The following is a 23,751-nucleotide window of genomic DNA, read 5'->3' as shown; positions in this document are numbered from 1 at the left end:
TAGAGATTAGTGCTGTTTGCTAATCCATTTTTGCACACAAATTGGTCAGATTTGGCCTCATGGACGTCAGGGTTATCACTTTGTATGATGGTCTCAGCCAAATGTTAACGTGTTTTTTTCATTTTGTGGTTCTACGTTTACCTGTTGTAAAGTGCTTTTTTATTTCTGTTGTGGTCAGGTTGAATGAAATCAGAAGCTTGTTGGTAGATGGAGTAGACTTTCTGCTTCATGTGACCCAGCTGGATGTTCGGGATAACAAGATAACAGATCTTGATGTAACTTCTTTAAGCAACCTAGAAGTCCTGCACTGTGAGAGGAACCATCTGACCTCCCTTAAAATAAGTGGCTACTATCTGAAGGCTCTTTACACATCATCTAATGGTAAGTGAGTATAGTATTATGCCTCTAAAAGCCAGCATCCTACTCCTGAACTAGGCACGTTACAGAGAAGTCTGTAGATCTTTATAATTTGTGATGATTAGCCAGTGCCAAAACTGTCCACCATTAGTCCAAAGTGTGCAGTCCAGGGCCACATTCGGCAAGTATTTTTTGCTGCCGCTAAAGTCTTGTAAGTGATTATTCCTGGCCTGTTCAGTTCACCTTAGATGGAGAAAATCGTCCGCTAGTGGATTTGGACAGAGTTAAAACTTACCATAAGTTAGAAATTTTGGAATATGGAAAAAGAGAGATTTGGACAATATTTACACCAACCATTTGCCCTTTTTTTTTGTTAAACTAAAAAGCATAACGGATACCAGATGAATGGTGGATAATGGGTGTTGAAATTGAATAATCTTCCATGTGGAATGACAGATATGCATCCAATTAATGGAAGTCCGTGCATGGCCAAAGTCCCTTCTCAAGAGAATAAAAAGCGCCCAAATTTGAATTGATCATTTAGTTTAATATTTTCTTCACTGCCCATCAAATAGTCTTGGGTTTGGTTTTTTTTTATGTCTGACTACAGTTTCTCACAGTGCTTTCTTTGGTTGTCTAGCGCTTATTCATCTAGCTGTTTATCCGGACCCTTGCAACCTAGCATTCATGGATATTTCCAGGTAAGATGGCCTTAAAGTGTATCTGTTACTAGATTTCACAATACAAACTGTATACATTATTATTATTCTCCTCTTTCAATAGGCCTTGGACCCAGTGAGACTGTTGTACTTATTTTAAAAATGTCAGAATGTCCTTATAATCTTGGTATTAAAGGGGACGTTTAGGAAAAAAATGGAAAATATGCGAATTAGTGATGAGTGAGTATACTCGTTGCTCGCAGATTTAGTTTTCGTTGCCGCAGCTGCATGATTTACGGCTGCTAGACAGCATGAGTACATGTGAGGATTGCCTGTTTTAGGGAGTCCCCACATGTATTCACGCTGTCCAGCAGCCGTAAATAATGCAGCTGAGGCGACGAAAACTAAATCTCCGAGCACGGCAAAATACTTTGAGATCACCTGAGCATGCTCAGGAAAACCCGAGCAACGAGTATACTCGCTCATCACTAATCCTAATTTCTGTTGCCTCATCAGTAAGGTTCCCTTCCTGCTTCCCCTACTGCAGCAGAGATTGCTATGTCTACCTCAGGAGGAGGTATGTGTGAATCTGAAGGTGTGCATTAACAGCTATAGTTTTGGAGTGGAGGAGGCTCGGGCAGGCAGAGCACAAAGCTGGAATACACCGAATATACAGCCTGGCAGGGGCTGGTAACGCACCCGGATCTCGAACTGAATGGATGGAGAGTTTACCAGGATGCTGGCTGTGTCTGGAAGCCAGGAGCTGGTCATGCCCGCTGCCCTGTGAAGGAACGTTTCAAAAGGAGGGGGAACATTAAGAGCAAAACCAGCATCATAATGTATAACAGTTACTATGTTTACAAACCGAGCAATGGATGTTGGCTTTATAGCTTTATAAGGGTAATTCCATGTAAATCCTTAATAACTCTGGAGTTCCCCTTTAAAATTAGATTTTTTGAGTCCAGCTGACGAGTGAGAGCTCATGTGTATTCAGTCTCTCTCCTTGCAGCTTGACTGACAGCTGCAGCTTGTACTAAATGGTATGAGATTTCAGCAGCAGTGAGGATGGCACTGAGGATCAGTATTACACAGTCATTCTGGCCTGGATAATTTAAATAAGCACTCCTCCCATCAATGGTTTTTATCCTCTTAATATATTGCAGACATCATATTAAGTGGCACTGTGTACTTACAATTGCTCATTTTACCTTTCTACCCAGCTAATTCTTCTGTTTTCCATTAGGTCTATGACATCACGTGATTACAAACTGACTAGCTGAATCCTTGTAAGCTCTATTTACAAACAGGAGGTCCATTTTCTCTGCACAAATTGAGTCACTGCAAAAGTCTATGGCAGAGAGGGGAGGAACGGAATAGTTGGGTCAGAAGTTGAAGGAGGAGATGATAAATACAGGGACAAGATACTTGCTGTTTCTTCATAGAGTAGCGAAAAACAGAAGAATTTGCTTGGTAGGAAGGCAAAATTAGCAATTGTAAATACACAGTGCTATATAACATGATTACAATATATTAAGAGGCTAAAAACTTTGGGAGTGCTTCTTTAAAGTATGTGCACCATCCTCATCAGGTCTTAGAGAACTATATGATAATCTATGCAGTTTATATTGTGAAAGCAATTGTGACAAATTTACTTTAAATATCTGACCACTGATGTAGCTTTCTTTTCCGTTGATATTGATTACGTAGTTCTGATAATGGTTTTATCTGCTGAAACGTGTGTTGTATACTAGCACACTGGTGGTGTGTTGGGTTTAAATGCCATCCCTCATTGAAGGTAGTTGACCAGAGCCTTGGTTACTTTCGCTGGCCCAAGAATGTATGGTTTCATTGGCAGCAAAAGTCAGGTTAAGTGCATTATGTAAGATTAGCGCGGTCTCAGTGGGAAACCGGGTATGTTTGATTTTCTTTTTTAACAGTGTATTTATTCTGAGGAATTTGGTGACTGTAAGTTAATCTTTAGCTTGAAACAAGAGGAAAATGTGAGCAAGGCCAAGAGCCACTTGGCAAGCTGTTCTCCTTGTGTAGGAGTGTTATGTGGCTCTACAACACTTCTATTATTGACATATTTAATAACTCTAATATGGGTGAAATGATCCTCTCGTACATGAGCCTTGGTAATGTTTCTTCTTGAGGGGAGTACATTTCATTAAGGTCTGGAATTGTGTCTTTTGAGGGATTTGTGAAGAAATAAACAACCAATATTGAACTGATATATAAAAAAAAGTTGACAGTCAATGAAAATTTTTGTGCATGTCTATTTTTCTGAGTGGTTTCTACAGAGTCGCATTATAGCCTGCAAGTTAAATAGTCACCTTTTGTTGTTTGCGGTCTCCTATGATTTATAGAGGGCAGGTCCTGAGTTGATCACCCCTTTTATAATGACCTTAGGCACTGCAGGGTATATGACATGGGATTGTCAGGGACAACCTAACCAAGTGGATTTTTCAGATGAATTATGATTTACTGTTCCCAACTTGCCATCATGTTTTCTGCAGGAATTGCCTAGAATGCCTACCTGATTGGGTTTGTGAGAGCAAAAATCTTGAGGTCCTGGATGTCGGCCATAATCGCCTGACTGAACTTCCTTCCCGGTGAGTGTTCTTCATGTCTTGCAGGCTTAGAAAATAAACCTTTGTTGTTCTTGCTATTTTCCCAACGTTGGGTGACAAACTGACAATGACGAAGAATTTCCAGTGTCACTCTCTAAACTGGGATAAAACGCTTCTTTATTACACCATGTTAAAAATGCGGTTACACTCCAGGGAGAGAAACTGCAATACGTGTGCAAGCAATGACCGTTTCGCACTTGCTAGTGCTCCGTTCCATAGAAGCACTAGTAAGTGTGAAACGTTATAGCCTGCATGTGTATTTCAGCTTTTCCCCTGGCGTGTAACCTCGCTTTTAACATGAAGCATTGATCACGTTTGGAGAGTGCCACTGGAAACTTTTTATCCTTGAAACGAATGTTTACAACACTTTTGCAACGGCGGAGCACCTCTGCATGTAATAAGCTAGTGCAACCTGTATACAGAGAACATACTCTCCATTGGATCCTAGAAGTCAAAGGCATTCAAGGTAGTGTTATGTTCCTTCCTCGCTCTTTTTTTGTGACTTGGATGACAAACTCTAGAGAGAAGTTTACACACCATAAGTATTTCACTTTTTTTTTTTTTTTTTTTTTTTTTTTAACATTGATTTGCAAAATTGTGCTTTGACCATAATTTGTAAAGTGAGGGTTTTCCAATTGCCCTGTATGGTAGCCTCACGACTTTGGCATGTTACAAAAGGTATTTAAAGTTGTTTGGCATACGAAATGTTTGTGTGGTCATTTTAGACTCCTTAAAAAAGTGGTTGGTTAAAGATTTAGGCTATGTTCACACATTGCGGTTTTTACCGCGGAACCGCGGCGATTTTGCAGCTGCGGGTCCGCAGCAGTTTGCATAGCGTTTACAGTAACATGTAAACCCTATGGAAACCGCTGTGCACATGCTGCGGGAAAAACCGCGCGGGAACGCAGCGGTTTACAACCCGCAGCATGTCACTTCTTTGTGCAGAATCGCAGCGATTCTGCACCCATAGAAATGCATTGATCCGCTTACTTCCCGCATGGGGCTGTGCCCACCTTGCGGGAAGTAAGCGGATAATGTGCGGGTGGTACCCGGGGTGGAGGAGAGGAGACTCTCCTCCAGGCCCCGGGAACCATATTTGAGTAAAAAAAAAAAAAGAATTAAAATAAAAAATAATGATATACTCACCTCTGAAGTCTCAGCGCTGCACGCGGCCGTCCGGTCTCAGGTTTGCTATGCGACCAGGACCTGCGGTGACGTCGCGGTCACATGACCGTGACGTCACGAAGGTCCTGGTTGCACAGCATCTTTGGAACCGGACCGCCGCCTGCAGCGCCGAGGAGATCGGGACGTCAGAGGGTGAGTATATCATGATTTTATTATTTTTAACATTACTATTGATGCTGCATATTGCTGCATATGCAGCATCAATAGTAGGGGAAAAATCCCGCAGCGGAACCCGCAGGACAAACCGCGATAAATCTGCAGGGATAACCGCAGCGGGTTTGCCCTGCAGATTTATCAAATCCGCTGCGGGAGAACCCGCAGGGACAGGACGCAACGTGTGAACATAGCCTAACTGTCGTTCATACATCAATGGTACATATGAAAAAAAATATACAACTCTGCAATATTTCTGATCAGAGAAAATTTTTTAATTCGGTGAAAACTGACTTTCACATTACTGAAAGAAAATCTTATAAGCTCCCATTGTCCTCTCCTATCTCAGAAATGGGAAAGTCCGTCTTCACGGAATAGAACATTTATCCATGTATTAGGAGTGAAAATGAATCCAAGAGATGACAGATATCTCTGATTTAGATATGTTACAGAGTTGCTTATTTTCATGTGTACTAGTTATTTGTGAAATAAAAATTCAAATGACTGTTACTCTTCTTGGTGTGCAAAAACAAAGTAACTCTGGCAAGGTACTCTTGCCTATGCCAAAACCATTTTAATTGCCTCAATCACACGTCAGTATTTTTTCATCAGTGTTTGTATGCCAAAACCAGGAGTGGAACTTAGAAGAAGAACTACAGTTGAAAGACTGAGATACCAGGTCTGTGGTTTGGAGACGCTCCCGCTTTTGGCATACAAATACTGATGTGTGAATGAGGCCTTAGGTCCTATTTCACAAATAATAATCTGACGGTGACAACTTCGAGCACTGCTCTCTCATAAAAGCCAATTGCTGGACGTTAATGACCATTTTTGCCCATCCATGATCAAGAGGGGCATCTACAGTGCATGGCCTGGAGAAAGAGTGAGGTGCCATTCTAAGCGGCCACACCACAAAAAAAAAATGCAGGAAGTGATCAAATGGTATCAATAATAACGTCAAGCTGAGCTCTCAAACAAGCCCTCATACAGCTTCTTCGACCGAAAAATGAAAACGTAACAATTTATATGTAATGCCAGCACACCCACACCCCAATCTGGGGAAACAGGAGCTATATATTAATTATTGTATTAATTACTATATTAACGTTGTTACTTATGACTTTCGTGTTTGAAACTGTTAAACTGTAAAGCGTTGCGGAATATGTTGGCGCTATATAATAATTATTATTATATATGTATGTGTGTATGTATGTATATATAAGCCAACTCGAGAGACCCCTAATTTTGCCACAAAAACTGGGAAAACTTAATGACTTGAGTATAAGCCTAGGGTGGAAAATGCAGCAGCTACAGATAAATGTCAAAAATAAAGATACCAATAAAAGTAAAATTAATTGAGACATCAGTAGGTTAAGTGTTTTTGAATATCTATATTGAATCAGGAGCCCCATATAATGCTCCATACAGTTCATGATGGGCCCCATAAGATGCTCCATACAGTCATTTGCCCCATGTAATGCTCCATAAATGCTGATTATGGCCCCATAAGATGCTCCATACAGTCATTTGCCCCATATGCTGTTGTTGCGATAAAAAAAAAAAATTCACATACTCTCGTCTCATTGCTCAGGCCCCCGGCACTTGCTATATTCACCTGCTCTGCGTTCCAGCTCCGCCGCTATGTTCCCCGTCCACTGCATTGACTGTTCAGGCAGAGGGCGGCACGCACTAATCGCGTCACCGCGCCCTCTGACCTGAACGTCAGTGCAGAGGATGCAGAAGATGTAGCGGCGGCGATGGAATGGGGAGCAAGTGAATATAGAGCACTGCTTATACTCACCTGCTCCTGGCGCTGTCCCTGCTTCTCCGGCGCCGACAGCTTCTTCCTGAATTGAGCGGTCACATGGTACCGCTCATCACAGTAATGAATATGCGGCTCCACTCCTATGGGAGTGGAGTGGGGTCCATATTAATAACTGTAATGAGTGGTACCATGTGACCGCTCACTACAGGAAGAAGCTGCCGGGGATATATATATATATATATATATATATATATATATATATATATATATATATATATATATATATATATATATATATATATATATATATATATTTATATTTGTCTAAGGGTTTTTCCGTCTGTCTGTCTGTCCTGGAAATCCCGGCTCTCTGGTCGAGGCCGCCAGGCCTCGACCAATCAGCAACGGGCACAGCGACGATTATGTCATAATGGTTGCCATGGCAACGATGATGTCATAAAGGTTGCCTCAACCAATCAGCGACGGGCACAGTCTGCCGCGAATTCTGGAATCATCATTGTCCATATACTACGGGGACATGCATATTCTAGAATACCCGATGCGTTAGAATCGGGCCACAATCTAGTATATATATATAATTGTCTAAGGGTTTTTCCGTCTATCTGTCCTGGAAATCCCTGCTCTCTGATTGGTCGAGGCCGCCAGGCCTCGACCAATCAGCAACGGGCACAGCGACGATGATGTCATAAAGGACGTAGACATCCTGCGTCTGATTGGTCGAGGCCTGGCGGCCTCGACCAATCAGCAACGGGCACAGTCTGCCGCGAATTCTGGAATCATCATTGTCCATATATTACAGGGACATGAAAGAATTTGCTGAATTTCTTTTCCGTTTTAAATAAATGCAGCCTTTAATCCAAGCATGTTCCTCCTTTAACTTTCCTTACATGGTTCTATGCGCTGCAACCGAGGTATTTCACTGTTGTTTAATGCATGTGGCACTCCGCATTTATTTAAAACGCACATCTATATATATAATTGCCTAAGGGTTTTTCTGTCTGTCTCTGTCCTGGAAATCCCGGCTCTCTGATTGGTCGAGGCCGTCAGGCCTCGACCAATCAGAGACCGGCACAGCATCGACGTAGAAATCCTGCGTCTCTGATTGGTCGAGGCCGCCAGGCCTCGACCAATCCGCAACGGGCACAGCGACGATGATGTCATAATGGTTGCCATGGCAACGATAATGTCATAAAGGTTGCCTCAACCAATCAGCGACGGGCACAGTCTGCCGCGAATTCTGGAATCATCATTGTCCATATACTACGGGGACATGCATATTCTAGAATACCCGATGTGTTAGAATCTGGCCACAATCTAGTGTGTGTATATATGTGTACTAGATTGTGGCCCGATTCTAACGCATCGGGTATTCTAGAATATGCATGTCCCCGTAGTATATGGACAATGAGGATTCCAGAATTCGCGGCAGACTGTGCCCGTCGCTGATTGGTTGAGGCAACCTTTATGACATCATCGTTGCCATGGCAACCATTATGACATCATCGTCGCTGTGCCCGTTGCTGATTGGTCGAGGCCTGGTGGCCTCGACCAATCGGAGACGCGGGATGTCTACGTCCTTTATGACATCATCGTCGCTGTGCCCGTTGCTGATTGGTCGAGGCCTGGCGGCCTCGACCAATCAGAGAGCCGGGATTTCCAAGACAGACAGACAGACGGAAAAACCCTTAGACAATTATATATATATATATATATATATATATATATATATATATATATATATATATATATATATATATATATATATATATATATATATATATATATATATATACATACATACATACATACATACATACATACATACATACATACATACATACATACATATATATACATATATATACATATATATACATATATATATATATATTATATATATATATACACACACACACACACACACACACACACACACACACACACACACACACACACACACACACGGCCCGATTCTAACGCATCGAGTATTCTAGAATATGTATTTATGTATGTATATAGCACAGGCCACGTAGTATATAGCAGACAAATACTTCGTGGCCTGTGCTATATACTATGTGGCTGCTATATACATACATATTGTAGAATACCCGATGCGTTAATACAGGCCACGCAATATATAACAGTGGCCACACAGTATATAACACAGCCACGTACGATATAACACAGCCCACGCAGTATATAGCAGTCACGCAGTATATAACACAGGCCATGCAGTATATAACACTGGCCACGTAATATATAGCACAGCCCACGCAGTATATAGCAGTATATAGCAGCCACGTAGTATATAACACTGCCCACGCAGTATATAGCAGCCACGTAGTATATAACAGTGCCCACGCAGTATATAACACTGCCTATGTAGTATATAGCAGCCACGCGGTATCTAACACAGCCCACGTTACAGCAGTGTGGGCACCATATCCCTGTTAAAAAAAAAAATATATATAATAATTAAAATAAAGTTATATACTCACCCCCCAAGATCCACCGAAGCTCCAGCGATACGCGTACGACTGCCGCTATCTTCCATTCCCAGGATGCATTGCGGAATTTCCCAGCGAGACCGCTAAGTCTTCTGGGTAATTTTGCAATGCATCGCCGGGAACGGAAGATGGCGGCAGGCGCGAGCGGCTTGGCGGACTACGGAGGGTGAGAATAGCAGGTTTTTTGTTTTTTTATTATTTTTAACATTACATTTTTTTTACTATTGATGCCGCATAGGCACCATCAATAGTAAAAAGTTGAGGACACACAGGGTTAATAGCAGCGGTTACAGACTGCGTTACCCATAGCATATCGTGGTCCATTACCGCCGGCATTAACCCTGTGTGAGCGGTGACTGGAGGGGAGCATGCGGGCGCCGGGCACTGACTGCGGGGAGTAAGGAGCGGCTATTTTCTTCCGGACTGTGCCCGTCGCTGATTGGTCATGACTGTTTTGCCGCGACCAATCTGCGACTTGGATTTGCATGACAGACTGAGGCCGTGACCAATGAATATCTGACCGAAAGATTCCCCTTTTCCAGTACATTGATGAAATGAATGGGGTCATTTAAAGCTAGAACTGTGTCTCTTTTGAAGAAAAGTTTTGTATATAAAAAAAATATCTCAAAACAGACCTTAAAAATGCATGGTTGTCTAGGGTTTAAAGTGTCTTATTATAAGAAACAATATGGCTATAAGAAGCGTCTACATATACTATTGTAGATTGAGAATTATTCCCCAATCTCATGACGATAATTGCCTTAGAAATACATGACAATCTGAATTTAATTGAATTTCTTATCATGCATTTATAAAAATCCTAGTATAAGGCTGTGTATCCTAGAAAGAAACTAAATGTAAACTGACTGCTGGAGTCCATTGTCTTTAACTGGCTGCAACCAGCCAGGTCCTGCAGCTTCATTACCCACAGATAATGCTCACATGCACAGACGTGGTTCTTGGCTGTCACATTCTTCCCAGCAATGATCCTGTTAATCTTCATAGGATCAGTATTGGGCGGATTGGTGCCACACTACAACACGGGGAATTTTACACATTTCCATAATCTGCTTGTGCTGCCGTGATTCCTGGCAGTCTGTATGTAGAATAGGATTACAATACGCCAGATTTAATTATATGATATGAATTCAGTGATCTTACTCTATGAAGATGTATGTATTTAGATCTATTAAGCTTATACGAGTTGTGTTTACTTTTGAAGAATGGTGGTTGTTTAAAGGGATTTTCTGGTATATTTATTTTTTCCTTTTTGGGCTAATAATTGGCAGGTAGTTACGACCTGGCAGGTAGTTGCTAACTACCGTACTTGCTGTTCTGCCCGATGCTGGCTTGGTCACGGACCGCTTCTACCAGCGATTTATGCTGCTTCACCTCAACAGAGCAGCTCTTTCTCTTTGGGCTGCTCTGTTGACAGTGTGAGACAGACAACGTCCTGCTGATTGACAACTGGCTTACCACAGTTACGCAGAGGGGATCCGGCTATTAATAATCATGACATTGGCAAAGATGCCTCTTCAAAAGGGTAAGGCAGAGGTGAAGCAGCTTCTCTGTGAATGTGATGTCACCGGAAGCAGCAGGAGCAATCTGTGACCGCTCTGAGGTGCTGGGTGCACAGAAGGCAGTTGGTTTGCTACTGGCTGCCTGTTAATTCGTAGGCTCATAAGAAAAGAAATAGTGTGTCCATAAAGTCATGGTGCACTTTTGACCAGTCACTAGAAGGCAACAAAAGACAATAGAAATGTGAAATCTGCACCAAATAAAAGAAAAATATTTAGGCCATGTTCACACCATCCTTTTTTTCATGCGGAATCGCCGCGATTTTCCCGCTGCGGGTCCGCAGCTGTTTTCCATGCAGGGTACATTACAATGTACCCTATGGAAAACAGGAACTGCTGTGCCCACATTGCGGAAAAACCCGAAAAAAGCCGCGCTGAATAACCGTGGTAAAAAAGAAGTACCATGTCACTTCTTTTTGCGGAACTGCAGCGGTTCTGCACCCATAGACCTCCATTGTGAGGTCAAACCCGCAGTAAAACCCGCAGATGAAAAAAATATCTGCGGGCTTTCTGCGGTCTGTGGTGCAGAACCGCTGCAGTGTGGCTGCCCCCCCCCCCCGTGCTCCAATCCAACCCCCCCATGCTCCGATGCCACCCCCCCGTGCCCTCATCTCCCCCCCTTATACTTACCCGGCCTCCCGGTGTCCGTCCGGCCGTCTTCTCCCTGGGCGCCGCCATCTTGCAAAATGGCGGGCGCATGCGTAGTGCGCCCGCCGAATCTGCCGGCAGATTCGTTCCAAAGTGCATTTTGATCACTGAGATAGATTATATCTCAGTGATCAAAATAAAAAAAAATAGTAAATGACAACCCCCCCCCCCCCCCTTTGTCACCCCCATAGGTAGGGACAATAAAAAAAAAATTAAGAATTTTTTTTTTTTTTTTTTTTTTTTCCACTAAGGTTAGAATAGGGTTAGGGGTAGGGTTAGGGTATTTTCAGCCATTTTAACCCTAAAAAACTTCCTAGAAAACACACAGACTCTGCATAGAAAACTGCATCAAAAAACGCATCAAAAAAGCACCAAAAAAAGGACCAGCGTTTTCTGCCAAGAGCTGCGGTTTTTAGTCCTGAAAAAAAAGGAGGGAAATCAGGAACGTGTGAACATAGCCTTAGAATTGGGAGTCCTCAGGGGTTGATACTATTTAATGGCTAACTGAAATGATGGTAACAAATTGCAAGCTTTCGAGACTACACAGGTGTCTTCATCAGGCAAAAACTAAAACAAATTCTGAAGAATCACATATTTATGCACAACGTAGCACAGAGAAAAAAAAGAGCCATTAAAAGGTATCAACCACTGAGGACTCTCAATTCTAAATATTTTTCTTTCTACTGGCTAACACGGTACCAAGATATATATCTTTCCTGTACCAAATAAAAGAAAAACTCTCCCAGTTTCATACCTATTCAGTGCAGTTCGATGTGGGCTCCATTTGTTGCCCTACACACATCCAAACGATAGTGAAGTTCTTGCCACACACAGGTAAGGACTTCTGGTGTAACAGAGTGAATAACATCTGTGATTCTCTGTTTTATGGAAGGTCGCCTCATCCGCTAAACACAATCTTCTGCAAAAATCTTGCATCATTTTAAATCAATTAATTTAATCAATCATTTAGAAAAATATTTAGAATTGAGAGTCCTCAGTGGTTGATACCTTTTAATGGCTAACTGAAAAGATGGTAACAAATTGCAAGCTTTCGAGACTACACAGGTCTCTTCATCAGGCAAAGACTAAAACAAATTCTGAAGAATCACATATTTATGCACAACATAGTATAGGGAAAAAAAAAAAAAGAGGGGAAAGAAAAACAATTTTGTTCCAATTCCATGGATAGGGATGAATACCTTGGTCGCCTCAGAAAGATCTTTTTGAATCAGGGCTACCATCCAAGAACAATTGAAAATCAGATCACAAGAGCCACCAGAATATCAAGGAATCACCTGCTACATTACAAAGCTAAAGAAGAAAATAACCGGGTACCTCTAGTAGTTACCTAGAATCCGAATCTGGAGGTGCTAAGGGGAGCTGCACGGAAATTGCAACCTTTACTGCAAAAAGATGCCTGCTTACAATCCATTTTTCCAGACCCCCCACTACTGTGTTTTAGGCAGCCCCCAAATCTAAGAAGCATCATTGTCAAGAGCTCCCTGTCCTCTCCAACAGCTGCAGGGACCTTTTCCTTGCAACCAGAAAAAATGTAAAACCTGTCCATTTATAATGACCACGGACAAGATAAAGATCCCCAATTCACATCAGGACTACAAGATACCAGGTACTTTCAGCTGCATCACTTCTAATGTGGTGTACCTAATTATATGTACTAAATGTCCAACTGGGGGTCTGTATGTGGGGGAGACAGGGCAGAAGCTTAGAACAAGAATGAACTCCCATCGCCATACAATAAGAGAAAAAAGAATGGATCTACCGGTGGCAATACATTTCTGTCTCCCAAATCATAACATTATGGACATGAAATTACTTGTATTGAAAGGAAACTTCAAATCGCAGAAAGACAGGAGAGTCTGGGAATATAAACTGATGACGACCTTTGACACTCTTAATGCAGGAATGAATGTGTCACATGGATTTATGTCTTTTTACATCAACTAAGGAACTTGCCCCTCAGACCATGAAGGGTCATTACAGCAGAGACCCTAATCACAGGACAATAAAACAATCCTTATCTAAGAATTGGCCCAATATTTATGGACGTAACTGTTTATCACCCATGGTAATTCTGCTTCATGTCACCTGGCTTATCCATGGTTTTTCTTTACCCTCTTTTTTTTTTTCCTTTTTGGAAGTGCATTTGAACAGCAAGGTTGATTGCTGTTGAGGGGAACTAGAAAAAAAAAAAAAAAATCTATAAATCTTCAGCAGAGCGAGTGTGAGCGAGCTGAGTGTGTCCTGAGCGTAAGTGTGGACGGCGGTAAGTGTGACTTGTGATTCAGTGACTTTGGAGTCAGGGAGTTTCCAGGGGAGGAATTGCTGTCTGATTTTTATTAATACTTTGTATTTATTTATTTATTTATTTTTTAATTGAACTGTTCTGTCTGGTGCAATCCCCATTAGGAAATGTGCTCCACGATTGTTAATGCCATCCAGTGCACATCTTGCCACATGTATGCAGTCCTTGAGCAGCCGATCGAGGGTGCATACTGCTGTGCGAGATGTGAGCACGTTGTGCATTTGGAAACCCAGATTCTGACTCTAAATGTGCAGCTGGCAACACTGAGATCCATAGACAATATGGAGAGGAGTCTTCTGCTCACGGAGCAGACGCTCAATGGGACAGATGAGGGGGGTGATGGTGGGATGGAGCTGCAGGACAATGAAGTAGCAAGCTGGGTGACAGTTAGGAAGCGGGGTAGAGGGAAGAGTGCCAGGGAGGCTAGTCCTGATCTGGAACACCCCAATAAGTTTGCTAAGTTGGCAGATGAGGGGGGTGCCAGTACAGGGGTAGCACTGCTGCAGCCAGGCATGTCCTCTGAAAGCCGGAGGAGTGACTGCTCCAGTAAGGAGGGAAATAGGAGAGCAGGGCAGGCCAGACAGGTGCTGGTAGTGGGGGACTCAATTATTAGGGGAACAGATAGGGCAATCTGTCACAAAGACAGGGATCGTCGAACGGTGTGCTGCCTACCTGGCGCTCGAGTCCGACACATCGCTGATCGGGTGGACAGATTATTGGGAGGGGCTGGTGAGGACCCAGCGGTCATGGTGCACATTGGCACAAATGACAAAGTTAGAGGTAGGTGGAAGGTCCTTAAAGATGATTTCAGGGAATTAGGCTGCAAGCTGAAAGCAAGGACCTCCAACGTGGTATTTTCCGAAATACTGCCGGTACCACGTGCCACGCCAGAGAGGCAACGGGAGATTAGGGAGGTTAATAAGTGGCTCAAGAATTGGTGTAGGAAAGAGGGGTTTGGGTTCCTGCAGAACTGGGCCAACTTCTCAGTTGGCTACAGGCTCTACGCTAGGGACGGGCTGCACCTCAATGGGGAGGGTGCAGCTGTGCTGGGGGAGAGAATGGCTAGAAGGTTGGAGGAGTGTTTAAACTAGGAATTGGGGGGGAGGGTATTCATTTTATAGGAGGGGAAGATAGTGCAGACAGAGACCTGGGCACAAATAAGGAAGTTGAGGGTGGCGGTGGCATGGGGGTTGGGGTTAGAACAGTTAATAATTTAAGAAATAGAAGTACAGAGAGGAACATAAAGTGCATGTATACTAATGCCAGAAGCCTCGCCAACAAAATGGATTAGAACTAATGTTGTTGGAGCATAATTATGACATGGTGGGGATATCTGAAACGTGGCTGGATGAGAGCCATGACTGGGCTGTTAACTTGCAGGGCTACAGCCTGTTCAGAAATGACCGTACAGATAAGCGAGGGGGAGGGGTGTGTCTATATGTAAAATCATCCTTAAAACCCATCCTGCGCGATAATATAGGTGAATTTAATGAAAATGTAGAATCCCTGTGGGTGGAGATAAGGGGAGGGGGAAAAAATAATAAATTACTGATAGGGGTTTGTTATAAATCTCCAAAAATAATGGAAGCAATGGAGAATATCCTCGTAAAGCAAATAGATGAAGCTGCGACTCAAGGAGAAGTCATTATTATGGGGGACTTCAACTACCCTGAAATAGATTGGGGAATAGAAACCTGCAGTTCCAGCAAAGGTAATCAGTTTTTGACAATTATGAGAGACAATTACCTTTCACAACTGGTTCAGGACCCAACAAGAAGGGGGGCACTGCTAGACCTAATATTAACCAACAGGCCAGACCGCATAGCAAATATAAGGGTTGGGGGTCACTTGGGAAATAGCGATCACAAAATAATAAGTTTTCAAGTATCCTTTAAAAAGATGTGTAGTAGAGGGGTTACAAGGACACTAAACTTCAGGAGGGCAAATTTCCAACGGATGAGAGAGGATCTTGGTGCAATTAACTGGGACGATATCCTGAGACACAAAAATACACAAAGAAAATGGGAGACGTTTATTAGCATCCTGGATAGGACCTGTGCACAGTATATACCGTATGGGAATAAACATACTAGAAATAGGAGGAAACCAATATGGCTAAATAGAGCTGTAAAGGGCGCAATAAGTGACAAAAAGAAAGCATTTAGAGAATTAAAGGAAGTAGGTAGTGAGGAGGCATTAAATAAATACAGAAAATTAAATAAATTCTGTAAAAAGCAAATCAAAGCAGCAAAGATTGAGACAGAGAGACTCATTGCCAGAGAGAGTAAAAATAATCCTAAAATATTCTTTAACTACATAAATAGTAAGAAACTAAAAAATGATAGTGTTGGCCCCCTTAAAAATAGTCTGGGTGAGATGGTGGATGAGGATGAGGAAAAAGCCAATATGCTAAATGACTTTTTTTCATCAGTATTTACACAAGAAAATCCCATGGCAGACAAAATGTCTAGTGATAAAAATTCCCAATTAAATGTCACCTGCTTAACCCAGCAGGAAGTGCGGCGGCGTCTAAAAATCACTAAAATTGACAAATCTCCGGGCCCGGATGGGATACACCCTCGAGTACTGCAGGAATTAAGTACAGTCATTGATAGACCATTATTTTTAATCTTTAAAGACTCCATAATAACAGGGTCTGTGCCACAGGACTGGCGTATAGCAAATGTGGTGCCAATATTCAAAAAGGGGACAAAAACTGAACTCGGAAATTATAGGCCAGTAAGCTTAACCTCTACTGTGGGTAAAGTACTGGAGGGCATTCTAAGGGATGCTATACTGGAGTATCTGAAGAGGAATAACCTCATGACCCAGTATCAGCACGGGTTTACTAGGGACCGTTCATGTCAGACTAATTTGATCAGTTTCTATGAAGAGGTAAGTTCCAGATTGGACCAAGGGAACCCAGTGGATGTAGTGTATATGGACTTTTCAAAAGCTTTTGATACGGTGCCACACAAAAGGTTGATACATAAAATGAGAATAATGGGGATAGGGGAAAATATGTGCAAGTGGGTTGAGAGCTGGCTCAGGGATAGGAAACAAAGGGTGGTTATTAATGGAGCACACTCGGACTGGGTAGCGGTTAGCAGTGGGGTACCACAGGGGTCAGTATTGGGCCCTCTTCTTTTTAACATATTTATTAATGACCTTGTAGGGGGCATTCAGAGTAGAATTTCAATATTTGCAGATGACACTAAACTCTGCAGGGTAATCAATACAGAGGAGGACAATTTTATATTACAGGATGATTTATGTAAACTAGAAGCTTGGGCTGATAAATGGCAAATGAGCTTTAATGGGGATAAATGTAAGGTCATGCACTTGGGTAGAAGTAATAAGATGTATAATTATGTGCTTAATTCTAAAACTCTGGGCAAAACCGTCAATGAAAAAGACCTGGGTGTATGGGTGGATGACAAACTTAAATTCAGTGGCCAGTGTCAGGCAGCTGCTACAAAGGCAAATAAAATAATGGGATGCATTAAAAGAGGCATAGATGCTCATGAGGAGAACATAATTTTACCTCTATACAAGTCACTAGTTCGACCACACTTAGAATACTGTGCACAGTTCTGGTCTCCGGTGTTTAAGAAAGACATAGCTGAACTGGAGCGGGTGCAGAGAAGAGCGACCAAGGTTATTAGAGGACTGGGGGGTCTGCAATACCAAGATAGGTTATTATACTTGGGGCTATTTAGTTTGGAAAAACGAAGACTAAGGGGTGATCTTATTTTAATGTATAAATATATGAGGGGACAGTACAAAGACCTTTCTGATGATCTTTTTAATCATAGACCTGAAACAGGGACAAGGGGGCATCCTCTGCGGTTGGAGGAAAAAAGGTTTAAGCATAATAACAGACGCGGATTCTTTACTGTAAGAGCAGTGAGACTATGGAACTCTCTGCCGTATGATGTTGTAATGAGGGATTCATTACTTAAATTTAAGAGGGGACTGGATACCTTTCTGGAAAAGTATAATGTTACAGGGTATATACACTAGATTCCTTGATAGGGCGTTGATCCAGGGAACTAGTCTGATTGCTGTATGTGGAGTCGGGAAGGAATTTTTTTCCCTAATGTGGAGTTTACTCTTTGCACATGGGTTTTTTTTGCCTTCCTCTGGATCAACATGTTAGGTTAGGCTATGGGTTGAACTAGATGGACATATAGTCTTCCTTCAACCTTAATAACTATGTAACTATACTATGTTGTGCATAAATATGTGATTCTTCAGAATTTGTTTGTCTTTGCCTGATGAAGAGACCTGTGTAGTCTCGAAAGCTTGCAATTTGTTACCATCTTTTCAGTTAGCCATTAAAAGGTATCAACCACTGAGGACTCTCAATTCTAAATATTTTTCTATACACTGGCTAACACGGTACCAAGATATATTTCTTTCCTGTATCAATCATTTAATCAATCAACATTTTAAATTACATCTTTTTAATTATGAATTTGAATTAGACTGAATTGGACTGGAATTGACTGGAAGGTAACAGAATACCAACCACTACAATGTTTCGGTTTCTTTTCTCTTTCACCCCCATACTACTTTCCTGTTTACAATCTCCTGCAATCCCTCCACCTAGTAAGGAACTAGTCATTTCTTCCTCCATCCTCCCCAGCCATCTCACCTTCTCCTCAGAACTGTTCCTCCACATACAATCCTTTTTCTCCAGACGCACACGGCCGCATCATGTCCTATCCTGCTCCCAACTTCTAATGCTCTGTCTGCTACTCCTCATTGCTGGTGACATATCCCCAAATCCCGGCCCTCCCAAACACATCCCCACACTCATTTCTAACCCCCTGCCACGATCCTCCGCATGTTTTCCCAACCATGACAACCTCATACCCATTCATCCAGCCCCCGGTCCACTTACCTGGAGCACTATGGAACGTGCGCTCTGTCTGCAACAAACTGCCATTTATCCATGACCTCTTCATCCCCAACAAACTCTTTCCTCGGCCTCACTGAAACCTGGCTCACCCCCTGTGACTCGGCCTCTCCAGCTGCGCTCTCCTATGGCGGATTCCACCTCTCTCACACCCCTCGCCCCAGCAACAAACGTGGTGGAGGAGTTGGCTTGCTACTGTCCGACACCTGCTCCTTCACTCCAATCCTGCTACCACCCTCCGCTACTCTTCCCTCGTTTGAGGTGCACTCTGTCCGCATCTATTCCCCCTCTGACCTCCTGCTGGCTGTCATCTACCGCCCCCCCACCCAGAACTAGCCATCTCCACCTTTCTCGACCACTTCACCACCTGGCTACTTCAATTCCTCTCTGACATCCCCACTACCATCATGGGTGATTTCAATAATCCCCATTGACACTTCCACCGCAGCTGCCTCTAAATTTTTCACTGACTGCCTCCTTTGGCCTCACTCAATGGTCCTCTGAGGCCGCTCACAAAGATGGCCACACGCTGGACCTCATCTTCACCCACCTCTGCTCCCTTACTGATCTCATTAACACACCCCTCCCCCTGTCTGACCACAACCTACTGACATTCTCTTCCCTCTCCTCTCCTAATGTGCAACCCCCACTCCACAAACTCCCTCGCAGAAATCTCAAACATCTCAACTTACAATCACTCTGAGTCCCTTCTCCCTCTTACAGACATAGCCTCCCTTCATGACACTTTTTATAACACCACAATAACAGCAACACTCTATTCGGCCGCCCCGCTCATGCATCGTGCAGACCTGGCTCACCAGCCTGACCAAAGAATTGACGGGCTTCCAGGATCACTGAGCGGAGATGGAAGCCATCCCGCTCTGCCGACCACTTCACTGCATACAAGCAGTCCCTCGCCAGCTTCAAGTCTGCGCTCACTGCTGCAAAACAAACTTACTTCTCATCTCTCATATCCTCCCTGTCTCACAACCCTAAACAGCTTTTCAACACTTTCAATTCTCTACTCCGTCCCCCAGCACCTCCTCCCTCCCCCCTCATTTCTGCTGAAGACTTCGCCTCTTTCTTTAAACAGAAGATCGATACGGTCAGAGAAGGCTGTGGCCCACAGCACCCACTGCCCCTCTTAGCTGCTCAACCCTGGTCCTCCAAAACCAGCTTCTCCACCATGACAGAAGATCAGCTCTCCACCGTCCTGTCAAGATTATACCTCACCACCCTGCACGCTCGACCCGCTCCCGTCCCACCTCATCCCTAACCTTTCCACAGTCTTCATCCCAACCCTAACACACCTCTTCAACCTTTCACTCACAACAGGTGTCTTCCCCTCATCCTTCAAGCATGCCAAGATCACACCCATCCTCAAAAAGCCCTCCCTCGACCCATCCTCTGTGTCTAGCTATCGCCCGATATCTCTTCTCCCTTATGCCTCAAAATTGCTGGAGCAACACGACCATCTTAAACTGTCCTCCCACCTCTCTTCCTGCTCCCTCTTTGATCGGTTACAATCTGGCTTCCGTTTCCATCACTCAACTGAAACTGCCCTAACTAAAGTCACCAATGACCTACTAACTGCCAGGAGCAAGCGACACTACTCTGTCCTCCTTCTCCTGGACCTGTCTTCTGCCTTTGACACTGTGGACCACTCCCTTCTGCTACAAATCCTCTCATCTCTTGGCATCACAGACTTGGCCCTTTCCTGGATCACGTCATATCTGACAGACCGAACATTCAGTGTCTCCCTCCCCCACACCACCTCCTCACCTCGCCTCTTGTCAGTCGGTGTTCCTCAAGGCTCTGTTCTAGGACCCCTACTCTTCTCCATCTACACTTTCGGCCTGGGACAGCTAATAGAATCCCACGGTATGCAGTACCACCTCTACGCTGATAATACGCATATCTACCTATCTGGACCTGACCTCACCTCCTTACTTACCAAAATCCCACCCTATCTGTCTGCTATCTCGGCCTTCTTTTCTGCTCGTTTTCTACAACTGAACATGGACAAAACAGAATTCATCATCTTTCCCCCATCTCACTCTACCCCTCCAACAGACCTATCCATCAATGTCAATGGCTGCTCACTTTCCCCAGTCCCACACGCCCGGTGCCTCGGGGTGATCCTCGACTCTGCCCTCTCTTTCAAGCCACATATCCAAGCCCTTGCCTCCTCCTGCCGTCTCAAACTCAAAAATATTTCCCGGATCCGTGCTTTCCTTGACCGTGACACCACAAAAACGCTAGTGCATGCCCTTATCTCCCGCCTCGACTACTGCAACATACTCCTCTGTGGCCTACCTTATAACACTCTCGCACCCCTCCAGTCCATCCTACACTCTGCTGCCCGACTAATCTACCTTTCCCCCCGCTATTCCCCAGCCTCTCCCCTATGTCAAGCCCTTCACTGGCTTCCTATCGCCCAGAGACTCCAGTTCAAAACCCTCGCAATGACATACAAAGCCATCCACAACCTGTCTCCTCCATACATCTGTGACATGGTCTCCCGGTACCTACCTACACGCAACCTCCGATCCTCTCAAAACCTCCTTCTCTACTCCCTTCTCATCTCTTCTTCCCACAACCGCATCCAAGACTTCTCCCGTGCTTCCCCCATACTCTGGAACTCTCTACCCCAACACATCAGACTCTCACCTAGCATAGAAACCTTCAAAAAGAACCTGAAGACTCACCTCGTCCGACAAGCCTACAGCCTGCAGTGATCCTGAACTTACTGAACCGCCGCACAACCTGCCCTACCTTCTCCTAGTGTTTCATCACCCATCCCCTGCAGACTGTGAGCCCTCCCGGGCAGGGTCCTCCCTCCTTATATACCCATGTGCCTTGTTATTTGCTCATGTTTAATGTATTTGTCTATATTTGCCCCGTATTCACATGTAAAGCACCATGGAATAAATGGCGCTATAAAAATTATATAATAAAAAATTGTTGATCTCATGAAGCATCTGTAGCAAACGCGCATCGTTTGGGTCTATCCGCCGGTTTGATAGCGTGCAACAGCCACAATTTGTACCCCATAAAACAGAGACGTTTCTTTAACACCTTATGAACTGTAGTCTTGCTTAGATGTAATTGTTGAGCACACGCACGCACAGATTTTTTAGGGCTCCTTAATTAGCTATCCCGTATAGCCTCTACAGACTCGTCACTGACTGATGGCCTACCAGAACGGGGTTTCTCCACCAAAACTGCCTGTTTCCTTTAACGGCTTATCCCACCGAGTAATGTTATTCCTATGTGGTGGCGCTTTGTTATAAACGTGCCGATATTCACATAGCACTTTGGTCACGGATTCAAATTTGGCAAATTTAGCGAGCCACAGAACACAATGAACTTTGCCCTGTACCGTCCACATCTCGACTGGCATGGAAAACCTGGCATAAGCTTGTGGTTGCATGATGTCACAGACCTGACAGTGTATTAATCTGAGTTCAGTTTATCAGGGGTTAATCTGACTGGGGGCTCAGCAACAGCTTAAATGAGTTTGTGTTTGATTGGTTCTTTTTATCTCTCCTCATGAACAGGTCTGATATGATTGGGCCAGAGAAAGGGCGCCAAAATGTAAACTATAAATAGATCCTGTGGCTGGTCAAAAGTGCACCATGACTTTACGGACACACTGTGGAATGAATACATTATAAACCTTGTTTAACCCCTTAACGACTGCCAATATGCCTTTTTAACGCCAGCAGTTAAAGGTACTTATTCCCCAGCTCTGCTTTTTAATGGTGCTGAGAAATAAAAGTATTGGGAAATGTTGTTTAACTATTTGTGTGACATATCTGATTTAAGGGCACAAATATTAAGTTTGAAAATTGGAAAAAAAAAATATGTAAAAGTTTGAAACAAAACGCAAAAAAAAACAACGCATGTCATATCAAAGAAATTTTACCAGTATCATGATGTACGATGTGTCGCAAAAAACAATCTCCGAATCAGTGGGATCCATTGAAGCGTTCCAGAATTGTTACTACATAGTGACAGTGGTCAGAATTGTAAAATTTGGCTTGGTGCTTTAAGGTCAAAATTGGCTTGGTCACTAAGGGTTATCCAGGGACTAAGTGTGTTCCAATCAAATCATATAATTTTTACCTAAAGATTTTTGCCTCGATGCATCATTGCTGTTTCTCCTGTTTCCTGGAGAATTTGCTTCTTTTTAGTGGCTTTAGTAATTTGGCTTTATTGTATTCATGTCTTGCACCACGTCTGAAGTTGTCTTCCTTTAAGTCTTTTTATTTTTCCTTTATAACTTTGTTTATCCAGATATTTAATAACGCGACTGCTTTTTTTTTTTTCTTTTTTTTTTTTATGGCACATCTCGCTCCAATCCTATCTCCCTGGTAAGGTTTCTCGAAGAGTTTTTTAAATTACCGTATATACTTGAGTATAAGCTGAGATTTTCAGCCCATTTTTTTGGGCTGAAAGTCCCCCTCTCGGCTTATACTCAAGTCATACCCAGGGGTCGACAGGGGAGGGGGAGCTGGGGCTGTCTAATTATACTTACCTACTGCTGGCATGGTCCCTGTAGGTCCCTGGCTTACATGGCTAATACAGAAAGAAGCTGCCGCCGCCGGTAAGCCAGGGACCACACCAGGAGCAAGTGAATATAATGGGGAGGGGGAGTGCTGTGCGATATTCACCTGCCCCTCGTTCCGGCGCCGCTCTGTCTTTAGCTTCTTGAGCAGTGACGCTCAAGTCAGAGGGCGCGGTGACGTGATTAGTGCCCTCTGCTTGAACGTCAGTGCAGATGACGCTGAAGGTGGAGCGGCGCCGGAACGAAGTCAGGTGAATATTTAAAGTCCCGGGGGGGGGGGGGGGGGGCCTGAGCGACGGAGAGGTGAGTATGTGATTTTTTTTTTTTATTATTATTTTTTTTATCGCAGCAACAGCAAATGGGGCAAGTGTCTGTATGGAGCATCTTATGGTGCCACAATCAAGGTTTGTGCAGCACCATATGGGGCAAGTGTCT

At 43.5% G+C, this 23,751-nt stretch overlaps 1 protein-coding gene across 1 annotated transcript in view; it reads left to right on the top strand.

Annotated features, from left to right (window-relative positions):
• PHLPP1 (PH domain and leucine rich repeat protein phosphatase 1) overlaps positions 1–23,751 on the top strand; it is a 137,544-nt gene that overhangs the window by 94,071 nt on the left and 19,722 nt on the right. Inside the window, exons 7-9 of the mRNA XM_069730639.1 lie at positions 179–381; positions 998–1,058; positions 3,533–3,628. Of these exons, the coding sequence (XP_069586740.1) occupies positions 179–381; positions 998–1,058; positions 3,533–3,628 (360 nt within the window). The remainder of the gene's footprint in view (positions 1–178; positions 382–997; positions 1,059–3,532; positions 3,629–23,751) is intronic.

The sequence above is a fragment of the Ranitomeya imitator genome, chromosome 6 (assembly GCF_032444005.1).
Source record: "Ranitomeya imitator isolate aRanImi1 chromosome 6, aRanImi1.pri, whole genome shotgun sequence".
Lineage (NCBI taxonomy): Eukaryota > Metazoa > Chordata > Amphibia > Anura > Dendrobatidae > Ranitomeya > Ranitomeya imitator.
The sequence above is the reverse complement of the archived record's forward strand: the minus strand, read 5'-3'. Positions and strand labels throughout refer to the sequence as shown.